Source organism: Gopherus flavomarginatus, chromosome 3 (assembly GCF_025201925.1).
Source record: "Gopherus flavomarginatus isolate rGopFla2 chromosome 3, rGopFla2.mat.asm, whole genome shotgun sequence".
Classification (NCBI taxonomy): domain Eukaryota; kingdom Metazoa; phylum Chordata; order Testudines; family Testudinidae; genus Gopherus; species Gopherus flavomarginatus.
Genome location: NC_066619.1, coordinates 210,206,934 through 210,221,063, shown reverse-complemented (window position 1 = coordinate 210,221,063; position 14,130 = coordinate 210,206,934). Strand labels below are relative to the sequence as shown.

The window sequence follows — 14,130 nt, the reverse complement described above, 5'->3', positions numbered from 1 at the left end:
AGATTGTAATGGTTAATGAGCCAATGTTTGTGAAGCACTAATTATTAATAGGAGGCCACCATCAAGACAATGGGAGAGGTGGTAATCCAAAGACACTCCTTCCTTTGCTATAAAGTTTGACAGTTAAATTGTTGCAGGGGAGGAGAAGGCATGCATTTATTTTGCTTACCCTATAAAAGTGTAGTAGGTGGCAGGTCTCCAGTTCCCTGATGAACCAGACAGGGAAATGGGCTTGGAGAAAGATGTCCCCTAAAGAACCTAGGGAACAGGTTTGGGGGCCCAAATATCTAGTACAGCAAGGAGATAATCTCTCCTGCCCTATACACTCAGCCCTCTTATGAGGGAGCATAGTAGGCTTCCAGCAATGGGCTGGGACCAGCTGTGGTGTGGTAGGGGACTAACAGCAAACTTCACCAGGTGGAAATGATTAAGGAAGGAATCTGTACTATGAATTTTTGCTAATTAGTTCCCAGATGAGTGAAGTTAATAAGCTGCAGCCTAATTAAACCACACAAACCTTCCATTTTGTCTTTCTTCCCACGTCTGGGACAACCATGTAGATGTCTGACTAAGAGCCTGAAACAAAGCCCAATTAAGGGGGTTTCTATTGATTTCTCTCAGCTTTAGATCAAGCCCTAAATGTACAGATAAGATGTTGATTGCACTGATTCTAGGGCTCCAATCTGCTTGTAGCATTTTGTTGCTGAATATTTAGCAGAAAGATCTAGCTCAGGGTTTCTCAAACTGTGGGTTGTGACCCCTCCAGGGGTCATGAGGTTATTACATGGGGAGTTGTGAGCTGTCAGCCTCTACCCCAAAACCCCACTTCACCTCCAGCATTTATAATAGTGTTAAATATAAAAAGAAGTGTTTTAATTTATAAAGGGGGTCACACTCAGAGGCTTGATGTGTGAAAGGGGTCTGCAATATAAAACTTTGAGAACCACTGATCTAGCTAATATCACAATGCTGAACTGTTTCCAATAACCTTCCCAGATGCTGACTGCCTCAACTGTCCCCTACACAGTCCCTAAAACTGCCAGCTTCTCTCCTGGATGACTTCTTCCATGCAATCGTGTCTTCAGTATAACAATCTGTGGTACCTTAAGATAATAAAAAATGTAATATAAAGGCCATAACGATACTATACAGAGTGTATTATTCAGTCTTGCATTTAATTCAGTGTAGATCTAGATCTGTAATAAAAGGTGCTTATGTGTTGGTTGTGAAAATTAATGTTGAAATATAATATCTAGGACTCAGAGGAGCAAAGTGAAGGAGACAGGCTGAGCAGAAATCAGTGTCTGAAGGCCACCCAATACAGTTATACTACAAGCCCCTTAAACACTATTGCAAAGATTTTGGCAATACTGCTGTACTCTTGCAATCTTGTGGTGTCTGTCTTAGAGCCTTTGCTCCTGGAGGCATAGGATTATGCGAGAGCCTCCATTTTTCATTTTTTTTTTTAAAAAAGTAAGTTTCTGGCCCACCTGGTTGTGTAGAAAAAGCTTAGAAACATGAACCAAGTGCATCCTAGAGGTTCAGAAACCAAAAGTTTTGTTTTTCTCAAATCTCATGATTTTTAAAATTCATGATTTTTTAATGCTGGGGTTGGCAATACTGAAATAGTGAGCATATTAATAGCTGGACATTTGTCACCTGCATTATTGTTAACCATGGTATCTGCCATTCTAAATATAGAGATTCCAAGAAATACTGCAGTAAGATCAACACCTGAAACATGGCACACATTCTGGGCCCTTTTAGCATTCAGGAAATGAAAAGGGGGCGGAAGCTGGCCATAGAATGTACTCATACATTTTAAACAGACCAGTCTATTTATTGTACAAGAGTACAGTATGTGCCTTTTTCAACCAAAGAACTCTGCATCACGTAACACACTTTTAATCTTCCATTGCAACGTATACAATCCTACAGGACAGATCAGTTCAGCTAGAGAAGCTACATAAACTATTTATTGACACTCCTGATTATACTGTTCTTAAGCATTTTTACATACAGTAAGAACAGTGGCAGTGGTTCTGGTGCTGTAATATTTAATTACTTCAGCCTGTTTCAGTACAACTAATAGCAAGCAGACATCTGAAGTAAAACAATGATAGCTTAAGGGACATTACATTTCATTTACAAATGCATAAAACAATAGACCAGATTGGCATGCATGGAATACAAGCAAGGCTTAGAAATACATTATGAGGTTCAGTTTGATGTAATGTCTGCACTATACCACAGAATTCCCTATGCAGAAAAATTGGCTACATGATAGTTGCACCATATAACAGCACCTTCTGGCCTAACATTATGCTGTTTTATGTTTTATTTTGTACAAATGTACACTTGCCTTATTACAAGAATTTACAGGCTGAAAGCAATTTTGTAGCCATTGCCAAATGCCAGCACTCCTTTGTTTTAATTCATACACCTTTTTTTATTTTGCCCATTTTATCGGAACCCAGATCAGTAGTTCCATACATATAATCATACAGACAAGTGGGTTTGTATTTAATGTCTCTACATTTTAAGCTACTATGTAGTAGGTGTTCATGTCTGTGTGTCTCCTCGACTTTTTACACACACTGGGGTGGGAGGTAAGGTTACATTTTTTTTTTTTTTAACCAAAATGTCTGTGCATTGATGTCTCTTTTTTGTGTTTGTTACAAAGGTTCTTCAGCATGATTCTTACTAGAAGAGTTCCCTTGGGATTTGTAGTCCAGCATCTACTGCTTTACTGTAGCAATGATCTACATGTTACAAAGTCATTTTTTGGTTCAACAGGAATCAGGTTATTCATTTTCATTAGTGTTCAGTATAGGAACATATGCAGTATCTTGGGCATTTTATTTTAAAAGTTAAAGAGCTATGTTTGTTTAAGAAATGCAGGAAGTGCAAGGACACAATTTGCTGTGAATGTCAAGCTAGAATCTTAAGCAGATCAAGTTAGGTCCTCTTCCTGAACACATGAAGTAAATGGTAGTATTCACATTGACTTCAATGGGAGCAAGACTGGGCACTGATGATCTAATTTTCAATCCTGCAACCCCCATTGACTGAAAATGCAGGCTAATAAAACTACAGATTTATTTGAGAGAGGATGATACAATATTCTATTTCTTCTGTTCCATTACTCGTTGGGGAAAAAAGTCAAACACCTGATCCTAAATTAAATGACACACAGCAATACACTCTAAACTTTCAGTCAGATCCTAGCTGGTATAAAGTGGAATAGTTCCATTGATTTCAATGTAACCATGTCAATTTACACCAGCTGAGGATCGGGTATTCTGTGTTTATACTTTTACATTTAGACACCTGAAAGTTTCATTTTTCATGGACTAAATAATGAAACAAACTGGTTCAGATAATTAAAAATAAATTGGAGGTCCAAAATTTTTTCCAGAACTGAAATGTATATTTTTTCCTTGTAAAATATTTTGGTAAAATTTTAGTATACATATATATATTTCACTTTTACCCACCTGTGTTTCTCCTAGATTTAGACAAGACCAGCAGCAGAACAAACAAGAGTTTCAAACAACACTACTACTGCCTGGCTCAGACCATTGAGCACTAAAAGGAATGCCTGTCCTTAGTTGATTTCTAACCCATTTTGTAAATTGAAGAGGGTCAGATGGCTTCGGATGAGCACTGGAATTTTTGGCTACTCATCCAAACCACACTGAAACCTTTGTCAGTTCTTCCATAACTGGGTATCTAGTGGTTATATATCAGCTGAAACACTGAATGTTTTCCTCACGGGAACACCCCACAAGCACAAGAAGCATATTAACAAAATGCACATTTTGCAGTGTTTCTTCTTTTGCAATTCAGAATTTTAATTTGGTTAGTGAGTGACCAAAAAGCCTCAAATCCAACCTTGGAGTATCAGTAACAGATTAAGGGATAAAGTTACATTATCCCCTGTTATTAATATTGGGTCTTCAGTAAAAATGCTTATACAAGTTCCTTCCACATTACTAAAATGAAGCTATACGTTTGTTTCTTATTTGTTTAAATAGCTTCCACCACCAAATTTTATAGAACTTTATACTGGATTTTAATTCCTGTAAAACATTACTTACAACACCAAACTGTTATTGTACACCTTTTCAACTACATTCATTATAACTCAACACAGAACATCTTCTGCTCATATACATCACCAGACATTTCTGGCAGTATCTGAAACTGACTAAGAATTATGGGTATTTTTAAATCCAGAGTTAACCTACAAATTCTGGACTTGCAAATTACACATAGAAGATTGTATTTCCACTTAGGCTGCTGAGACATTCACTCTTTTTTGTGTATCGTATATGTAGGAGAGTGAATTTTCTATAACAGTATGAAATAAAAATTAATAATTTGTATTTGTCTAGTTAGTAGCCTAGTCATTTTTTAAGTAGTGCTGGTACTAATCAAAAGATTACTGAAAAAAATCAAAGTTAAATATTGCGAACTGCACAAGATCTAAAATATAGGGTCTGTCCACAGCACATTATACTAAGTCAACACATAATAGATTAAAAGCTGCAAATTCAAAGACTTCATTTAGAAATTTAAAGTTTCTGACATCATCTTCCACCACTCCATCAACTCTTCTTTCTCTTCTTCTTTTCTTTCAGACAATGACTCCAGCTCAAAATCAACCTAGGTCAGAGAAACAATCCAAAAGGTGACTTTTTAAACACATGCTGCAGGGAATGTAGGGCAAGGAAGGGAAGTCCATGTTTGGATTAATTAACTGAAAGAAATTATAGGAGAACAAATATTTATTGGGGGAAATGCCCTCATTTTAAGCTAGGTTTTTCAAAAGAGCCTAAAGGAGTTAGGTGCCCAACTTTTATTGAAATTCAATGACAGCTGGGCACCAAACTCCTTTAGCATGCAATGATATGAATTACCATTGTGGCTTTGCCTACCACTACAGGGAGAAAAACACCAAGATCAGAATTCAGGTAGTTGTCTGCTGCATGGCAGAGCCACACATATGCTACCTTATGCCACCACAGAGTTCCTTCTCATATACAACACATTATTTTAGGTATGTAATAGGGTGACTCGCCCACTGAGGGCTGGAGCTAGCCAAGGCTGATTACAAAAGCAGACACCTGGGATAGAGTAGGTGATTGCCCTAAAAAGAGCAGCAGGAGGAAGTAATGGAGTCTTGAAAGCTGTAGAGACCACAGTGAGCATGACAGGCTTCTGTAGGGAAGACCATGAGAGTGCTATGGTGGCTCCTATTGGAGTGGGAGAATGGTTTGGGCCTAGAACCAGACCAGAAAGCTGAATTTTAGCCAGGTGAAGTCTGAGAGTACTGGGCCCAGCTCATACTAGACACCCTGACTGGGAGAAGGATGTGGGGCCTGGGAAGCCAGAGAAAGCTCCTGCCAAATACAGCCTAAAAGACTTTGAATTGGAGCTAGATGTGTGAAGAAGGACTGGGGTATCTCTACCTATAGGAGGCTGACTAGACTGAGGTTGAGGCTGGAGGGGAATGTTTTAATTACTTATCAACTGTGAATTACTAAGGGATCCTGAAAAGGGGGGGAGGGGCATTGGTAGCAAGAAACCATGGGCCATGAGAGGACACTCAGTAAACAGCAACCCTGCTACAATGTGCTGTAGTATGTCCTAATAAATGGTGTCATATTAGGTTGACTCATTGTTTACTGCCTACCAGAAATAATTTTAAAGAGAGGCTCTGATCTAAAATCTTCCCTGATGCATCTACATCATCTCTAACTACAGAGTTATAGGTTTGTCCTACTTTAGTTTTTAAGGGGAAAATTTACCTTTGTGCAGAGGGTCAAACCAACACCCATACGTTACTTAAGTCCCACTGAAGGGCCAAATAAACCCAAAAGTAGGACTTAAGTGGTGTAAGTGTTCTAGTGCTGGCCCTCTGCACAGAGATTAAGGAGATTTTCAACTTAACTGAATATTCAGTTGCCAAAAGAACAGGAGAATGGCCATACTAGGTGAGACCAAAAGTCCATCCAGCCCAGTATCCTATTGACAGTGGCCAATGCCAGGTGCCCCCGAGGGAGTGAACTAACAGATAATCTAATAATAAACATCAAATCTAAACTAAAATGCCAATGTCCACCTGTGTGTGTGTGTGTGTGTGTGTAATTTTTACCCAGCTACGCGTTTCCTGCTTGGAGGCAAGACCAGTAGCAAAAGAAATGAGACACCTTCACACAACACTGCTCTTGCTTGGTGGAGGCCAACAAGCATTAGAAAGAAAGTATGCAGTCTGACTAGATACCCAACCCATTTTCTAAACTGACGAGGTTTGAGTATATAGAGAGTTATGAATGAAAATCAGCTAAGGTTTTGCTTTAGACTTAAGTTTTTTATGAACTATATGAATATACATATAACAATACTTCACTATTCTTTTTACATAAGGAAGACAAACCAATCAATGAGGAAGAACTTACCTCAATGGCAGGGCTAAAGGGAACAGCCACTTTTTTAGTTATTGCTAGATAGCCTGGTGCTGAGGCTGTAAGTTTGTAGTTTCCTGGTGTAAGCAATCTCCAGTAATCACCATCATTGGCTGAAAAGAAAGAAAAACATTGAATCTGAAGAAATGAAACACATTATCCCAGGCTAAAAAAGATGGGCTGTAAATGCTATTACAATAAAATCCCAGAAATACCAGCCTGGATTTTGATATCCAAGCAATTATGCAATGATGAGAGCCAATTTTTATTTATAAATAGTAGTTTTCAACAAATATAAATCACTCTTCACTACTGATAAAGCTCTTGTGGAAATAGGTAATCTGAGAACTGTCACTCTGTAATAAGGAATCTCTTTAGGTATATAGTATCTTTTTAATGTATATAGTTTGCCACCCATCAACGTGTGTGAGTTAAGGAAATAAATCCCCATCCATCAAGATTAGAATACTAGCGATTATATAACCAGGTGAGAGAAGCATCATTTTTATCAGGCTGACCAATAAGTGAAGGGAGGGACCAGAATATTCTATGTAATATTTCCTTACAGTGAACCAATGAAGGAAAAAATAAAAAAAGCACAATCCCAAAGCTGCACCATAGGACTAACCGTTTACTCTATTACACCAGTTTTACACCAATGGGTGGATAATGAGGCCCACTGGGCATTGTTTATAGTGTAGTACTTCTTCAGAGTTTACAAAAGTCACTTTGACAAGAATTCTCCATCCCTTCATACTACACAGAGTTTAGAAGAACCTTTGGAAGGGAACTCAGCAATGCCACTTGAAATCACTGCCATTTTCCTAAATGCTTGCTGAGCAATTCTGCAACTACACCAGCACTTTTTAAAAAAAACTTTCATGCCTAGAAGGGAATATTATAGAATTGTTCATAAATAAAATGGACAGTGTCAGTATAATCAGAGTTGGTGAAAGTTCTATTGAGAAAGCTTCAGGAGGCATCAAACTAAAGTGCTCTCCAGATTTTTTCTTTAAAAAGACAGATTCTGTGAAAAAACATGATTATTATATTAGCTGGCACTGTAGCAAGACTGTATGTTAAAACATACACAAAGGAGCAGAATTAAGGTTCACCATTCACTTTTGAGATTTCCTGACTTTTGACCACTTTATTTCTAAACCTTTTGATATTGCATTCTGACCTTTCAGCTGGAGGATATAATCCTCTCTCTTTCCCCCACGCCGGCTTCTTTCCTTCTCTTAATCCCTATGCAGCTCACTTCTGGTTGGTGGCACTGCTGCCCACTTTGCCTGTAACATGTGGGCATATCACAAAGCGAAATGCTACTCGGACTGGGTGGTAATCCCATGAAATACAATTCAGTGGAATAGTGGGATTCAGTGCCAGGGAAATGACTGTAGCATACAATAGTCCACAAAATATGGGAAATGTATTTATTTAATTAGCACCTTGCACCAAAAAAAAAAATGCTGTTTAAAATGACAAACAATGAAAGTATAGGTAACACTTCACACATTGTCAATGTGAAACTACCTCTGAATCTATCTCGAGGGTAAGATTCAGCAAAGATGAAAAGGTACAACACTACTAAACAGCATGTTTAGAACAGGAAATGAAGAAGTACACCATCTCACTGAAGCAGCAAGGAGCTTATCTAGACAGAAAGCAATTACCCAAACTGGAATTTGGCAAGGAGATTAGGGGTTAACACTCCTAATCCTGCAAAAAGTGCAATGGGATCTTTAATGATCACAAGGGATTTGGAGCAGAGTTTTAGGTTTCATCCTTAACATAGCACTTCCAAAAGTACGTTGCTCAAGAACATAGTCTGGACATACACCAAGTCATTATGGAACTGTCACTGGTGTGTTTGTAGTTCAAATTGACGTATCTAAACTAGTTTTAATCTTGCTAGCTCATATCCCATAGCAGTGAAGCCACACCAGCTGGCTTGGAGATGTCAGCCTGAGCTACAATTACATCCCGTGATTACAGTCTAGACATATTCTCAGAGAGAAAGGTGTCACCTACTGAGTCAGCAATAATACTTCATTTAGCATGTGGGATTAGGACTAAAAGTATTGGCTCACTGGATTAGACCAACAATTTTAGTCCAAACCAGTCTCCAACTGCAGCCACTATCATCACCTTCAAGGAACAGTGCAAGAAATTCTGCAAATGGCAGATATGAAATATCCTGCCCACCAGGAAAACTTCTTCCTAACCCCAGGATATCTCCCATCTAAGTACCGATGCAGTCTGAGCACACTTAGCTATACTAATATCTGATTAGATTGGAGATGCTGTGTCTCCAGGTTGCATGCTACAGAGGCATAGCAATACATTCTAGCACTCCTCCTTAGTTAATCACCTAAGGTGTGACACCCACCTGATGTAATGTCATGGTTTATTCCCTCCACAGAAATGGTAGCATTTGCAATCGGGTTTCCCTGAAGATCTCTAACAAATCCTTTCACTCCCCGATGTATCTGAAAAAAGCCAGAGATACATGGGAAATTACTTATGCTTTTTTTCCTAAAGGAAAAGGCAGCTGTTTTAGTCAGTAAAATATCTGAGACTGCATGTTATCCACCCCATAGCTACATGCTGAAAATAAGCAGCAAGGATAATTTCTGAACCTCACACTGGAATATTACAAAGTGATGAGCCAACGGAGTTCAGCTGTTGATATGACTAATTTGTTTTTTGCTGTGCAGCATTCATTACAAATGTGCAGAAAACCATGAAGGGAATAATGCATTCCCTTGAATCCTTTTGTTATTGAATATTCTCACACTCAATGAAAGGTGTTGGGAGACAGCCTGATAAACATCTTTCCCACAGGCTGTTAAGTTTTCTCAAATATAAGAATTTTTGGTCTGATCCTGCAAGGCATTAAGAACTTAAGACGAGTTGTGAGCAGCCTCAACTCCCAGTGAAACCAGCTCGTTTACATGAGGCAACCAGCCCTTGGAGGACTGAGCCCACAAGATCCAATCCCACTCCTATTGTAGTTAATGGTAAAACTCACATTAATGTCAGTGGAGCATGAATCCTCATTTGGAGACTGTACCCTGGGTCCTCCGGTGTGATGTGGCCATTTTATGTTGCAATACCATTGGACTGCGACTCTAAAACCAGCATCACCAGCCAGTATAGGGCATTTAGCAGGCAGAACTACTACCAGGTGCAACAGGTACAGATGGGGATAGGGTATGCAACTGAGGCTTCTCTACACTCTGTTGTTCTTCAGCTGTCGTTTAGGCACCATTAGCAGCTGCCATAATTTAGACAAGAACATCCTTTAGACAGCTCTAATTTATGACAAAGGATTAGCCTGGCACATAGCACAGGAGAGCAGAAAGGCCATGTACCCTCTACTGGGTAACACTACACTCTCCTCAGCCATAGCTGAGAATCTGGCCAGTAAGTATCATGAAGGAAAGTCTAGAAGATGAGTAAAATCCTCTACCAGGTGAGAGCAACTGAACTTTGGTGATCTAGCCAACAGTTCAATAGAAGCAGGCAATTTAAGGTGTCATGGTATCTACAGTTCTGAAAATTCCTTGTCAGGCCATATTTAAATTAAAATTAACCCATGTGCAAAGCTGAAGCTTTTTTTAGACAGTTAACTGGGGGATCCTGTAGCAAAAGGGTGAAATTCTGTAGTGCAAATATATTGCCTCTTCATCCCACATAAAACTAACGGGCAAACTCCGTGATTTATTCATTGCAAATATTTGATCTGGCAAACTTTGGCATTTTTTTCATAAATAAATTATTCAAGAATAAATGTGTCCCATTCTTCAACAGCTGTACTAACAAGCTAATTTTCTCATCATAATCACAGGCATATACCTGTTAACTATAGCATATCAACCAAAAATCAGATCTAGATCCAGATGGGTTTGAATTTTTAACAACCTATTAGTTCTGGGTTTACCCCATGGATGTGTGTGGAGTAACCATAATTACAACATATAATCAGATTAACACAGTTGGCAGTTTCTGTTTAGTTGCATTACTCTACAGAAAACTCTATTTTGACCATTTACCTGCTCAATATAATTGACAAGTGAGTTCTTGTTGTCCTCCCAGTAACTCTTCAGAGTTTCCTCTGATGGGAATTTTTCACAGCTGAGCTCCACTGTGATTTCAAAGCAGTTGCTGCTGAGGTAATTGAAATCCTGCATTCCTGCAATATCAGCAGAGAGGTATGTTGACACTGTTTGCATTGCTCTGAGGTAAGATGTACTGACAGTGTCCAGTGTGGAAAGTGGAACTGTTGGCAAGGAGGGACTTATGAAATCCTATGGGGAATGAGGAGAAATCTGCATTAAACACAATGAGTCAGATTCTTCTCTCCCATTGCTGTAAATCTAAAGCAGTGGTTCTCAACCTGTGGCCCAATTAGCACATGGCTGTGGCCTATGTGACATCTTTGGGCCATATGAGTAGTATATATATTTTGTGTATGCAGCCCATGTAACAGAGAGCTGTATACATGGCACACAATGGTAAATAGGTTGAGAACCACTGATCTAGCATAATTCCACTGAAGTTACTGGAGTTTAAACCAGAATGAGAGAGAAGCGAATCAGACCCAATATACTGTTCTGGGGGGGGGGGGGAAAGTTCACTAAAAATGCTCATTTCACAGAAAACACTGAATTTCTTGGCAGTCATGACTGCATGTAATGATTGTACCAAATCTGGCCTGCATATTCCTATGGGACATTTGGCATGGAAAGCCTGTTTTTTCTTCCTTAGGAACTAAAAACAATTTCCAGGTGTGGTTCAATTATTTCCAGATGAAAAAAGAAACTGACCATTATGTGCACTGTAAGCCTGTGAATGACAGCTAATGACAAGGCAAATAAAACACCACATAAATACTTTGAAAGAGGTATTTATTAGGGCTGGTCAAAATTTTGCTTTTCAGCAAAAAAAAAAAAAGGCTTTTCATCACAATTTTTAGGGTCTACTTTCCATGGAAAAATTTTTCAATGATTTTCTGCAAACAAACAACCCTCATCCCCAAAATGAAATGTGTTCATTTTCACTGAAATTTTCAGCTGGGGTGGGAGAATGGAGAAGGGAGGCCCATAATTTCCAATCAGCTAGAGCATTTATTTTTCTTGGTTTGTTTTCGTTTCTTTCAAACTCAGCACCAGAGTAAAAGAAATGGGAAATAGACTTGAAAATGATAAATGAAAAACATTGTTAATGCAACTTTAATTAGGAGAATTAAAAAATGTACAACAGTATTTTTGATTAGCTTTGCATTTATATACTCATCTGCCTGACCTCAATGAGTCATTATATTCACTGAACCAGTTTCTGTGACATCCACTCCACCTCCTCTGCACAACTTAGGCAGCACAAAGAGGCGTGGAAGCCAGTCATGTTTCCCCGGATGAGGATTCACCCATTGTGGGGGAGTTCCCAGAAAACACAGGATTTGTATAGCCGATTCCTATGCCACCTCCTTGTAGTTTTCAGTGTAGGGCAGGAAGAAGCCTGGCTGAAGTACAGTATACCTTGGCAATCCCCATATGGATTATTGTCAAAGGGCAATTACAGTAGTCCCCAGGCTGCTCTAAATTCCCGTGACTGGGATCTCAAAACTGGCCTCAGAATCAGGGAACTGCAGTCAGCTTCCTGATGCCATCCTGCCCCTTCATGGTGGGCACAGTAGAGAATCTGGTCCAATACATGCAATGTGCCTGAATTCATGTTACCTGTCAAGCTATAACTTTCAAATTTCATGACTTGTTTGTAGCCTACTTCTATAGCCTCTAATAGCTAGGCAAAATCTTCATTTATTCCAAAGTCCAATTTATCTTCCCATGATTACACTAGAGACCATTTGGACACAACAGAAAATATCTGCTGTGCAATTTCTCTGTTTTTATTGTTTAAAAAATAGGGGGGGAGGTTGGTTGTTTTTTTTACCCGAAGCTCTCAGCTGTGGCCCAGGTATTGCAAAGGTATCTGAGCAAATAGACTCATATAATTCAAAACTCATACACGCATAGGAATTGCCATACTCTACCAGGCTGTGCTAATGGGTTACACAGACTAACTGTGTGTTGTGTGAAGGCCTTTTCTTTCATACAGTTTTGAATCTGCCACTTTTCAACTGAAGTGTCCTCCTTTCTTTGTACTGAGGTTGCACCTGAAGGCCCAAGTAAGATTTGAGCTGCTCATGTTATGTGCAGTACAGACAGAAAGAGACAATCCCTGCCCCAGAAAGCTTACGATCGAGAGAGAGAGAGAGAGAGAGAGAGAGAGAGAGAGAAAGTGGGAGAAAGTATTGTCATCCCTATTTTACAGATGGGGAATTGACACAGAGAGACTAAATGACTTACAAGGAGAGGCTGAGGGAACTGGGGTTATTTAGTCTGCAGAAGAAAAGAGCAAGGGGGGATTTGATAGCAGTCTTCAACCTCTTGAAGGGGGGTTCCATAGAGGATGGAGCTAGGCTGTAGTGGCAGATGACAGAACAAGAAGCAATGGTCTCAAGTTGCAGTGGGGAAGGTCTAGGTTGGACATTAGGAAACGCTATTTCACTAGGAGCGTTGTGAAGCACGGGAATGGGTTATCTAGGGAGGTGGTGGAATCTCCATCCTTAGAGGCCTGGCTTGACAAAGCCCTGACTGGGGTGATTTAGTTGGAATTGGTCCTGCTTTGAGCAAAGTGTTGGACTAGATGACCTCCTGAGGTCCCTTCCAACCCTGATATTCCATGACTTACCCAAGGTCACACAGGATATCTGTGGCATAGTCAGGAACTGAACCAAGGTCTCCTCAGTCCCAGTCAAGTGCCTTACCCAGGTACACATCTTTCTAATTACACTTTTAAACAAACTGCCTCTTAACCATTCCCTTCCATTGTCTCTTTCACCATAGCTGACTGATCATTCCATCCCCGTTCCATCCTACTCACCACAGAGAGAGAGAGAGATAGATACCTAAAAATAAAAAAGTGAATAATAAAAGATCTTTGAGATGGTACGTACAGTAACTGAAATTCTGGAGAGAAAATGTCCTGTCCTATGCCAGCTGTCCTGTATCACTCCAGCCCCTAGCCGTGACCTCTCACCCTCTTGGAAGAGAGGGGATATTAGGAGACTCTGTGCATAGGGGACAGACTTCACCTTTTACTATAATGCAGTAGTCATATTGTACATTAATGGGTCATTACTGGGAATGGCTTTTGATGCTTTGCAAACTTCAGACTATCACCTACAACTTTGATTCACGTCCTTCATTGCTGATTCAGAGTGGGGATTTTCTAGGGAACCAAGTGAGTTGAATGTTCCTTTATTCCACTCCCTTGTAGTTAAGGGAGTTTCACAGGATTTACGTTGGAATAAATGAGTTTAGAATCTGGACAAAACAAATTTTCTTCCATTTTAAAATATAAGTATTATGTTGGGGGCCAAATCCTCAGAGGTGGCTGAGCATCTGCAACTCCCACGAAGCTCTGTGTTACTAGTTAATATATGAACTAGTATAATACTTTATTAATATGTATGGGTAGTATATGAAGACAAAGTACATCAGGGCATTTGTTCTTAGGACTGTACAAACTAAAGCTTTGGGGGTGATATGCAGAGAATGAGCATCCGACCTGCCTCATGGTAAAACCCAAA

At 39.5% G+C, this 14,130-nt stretch overlaps 1 protein-coding gene across 1 annotated transcript in view; it reads right to left on the bottom strand.

Annotated features, from left to right (window-relative positions):
• Window positions 1-1,889: 1,889 nt before the first annotated feature.
• The window catches only part of CPE (carboxypeptidase E), a 100,009-nt gene continuing 87,768 nt past the window's right edge, over window positions 1,890-14,130 (bottom strand). The window contains exons 6-9 of the mRNA XM_050946517.1: window positions 10,529-10,668; window positions 8,863-8,962; window positions 6,465-6,583; window positions 1,890-4,668 (exon numbers count right to left, since the gene is read on the bottom strand). Of these exons, the coding sequence (XP_050802474.1) occupies window positions 4,570-4,668; window positions 6,465-6,583; window positions 8,863-8,962; window positions 10,529-10,668 (458 nt within the window). The 3' untranslated portion in view covers window positions 1,890-4,569. The remainder of the gene's footprint in view (window positions 4,669-6,464; window positions 6,584-8,862; window positions 8,963-10,528; window positions 10,669-14,130) is intronic.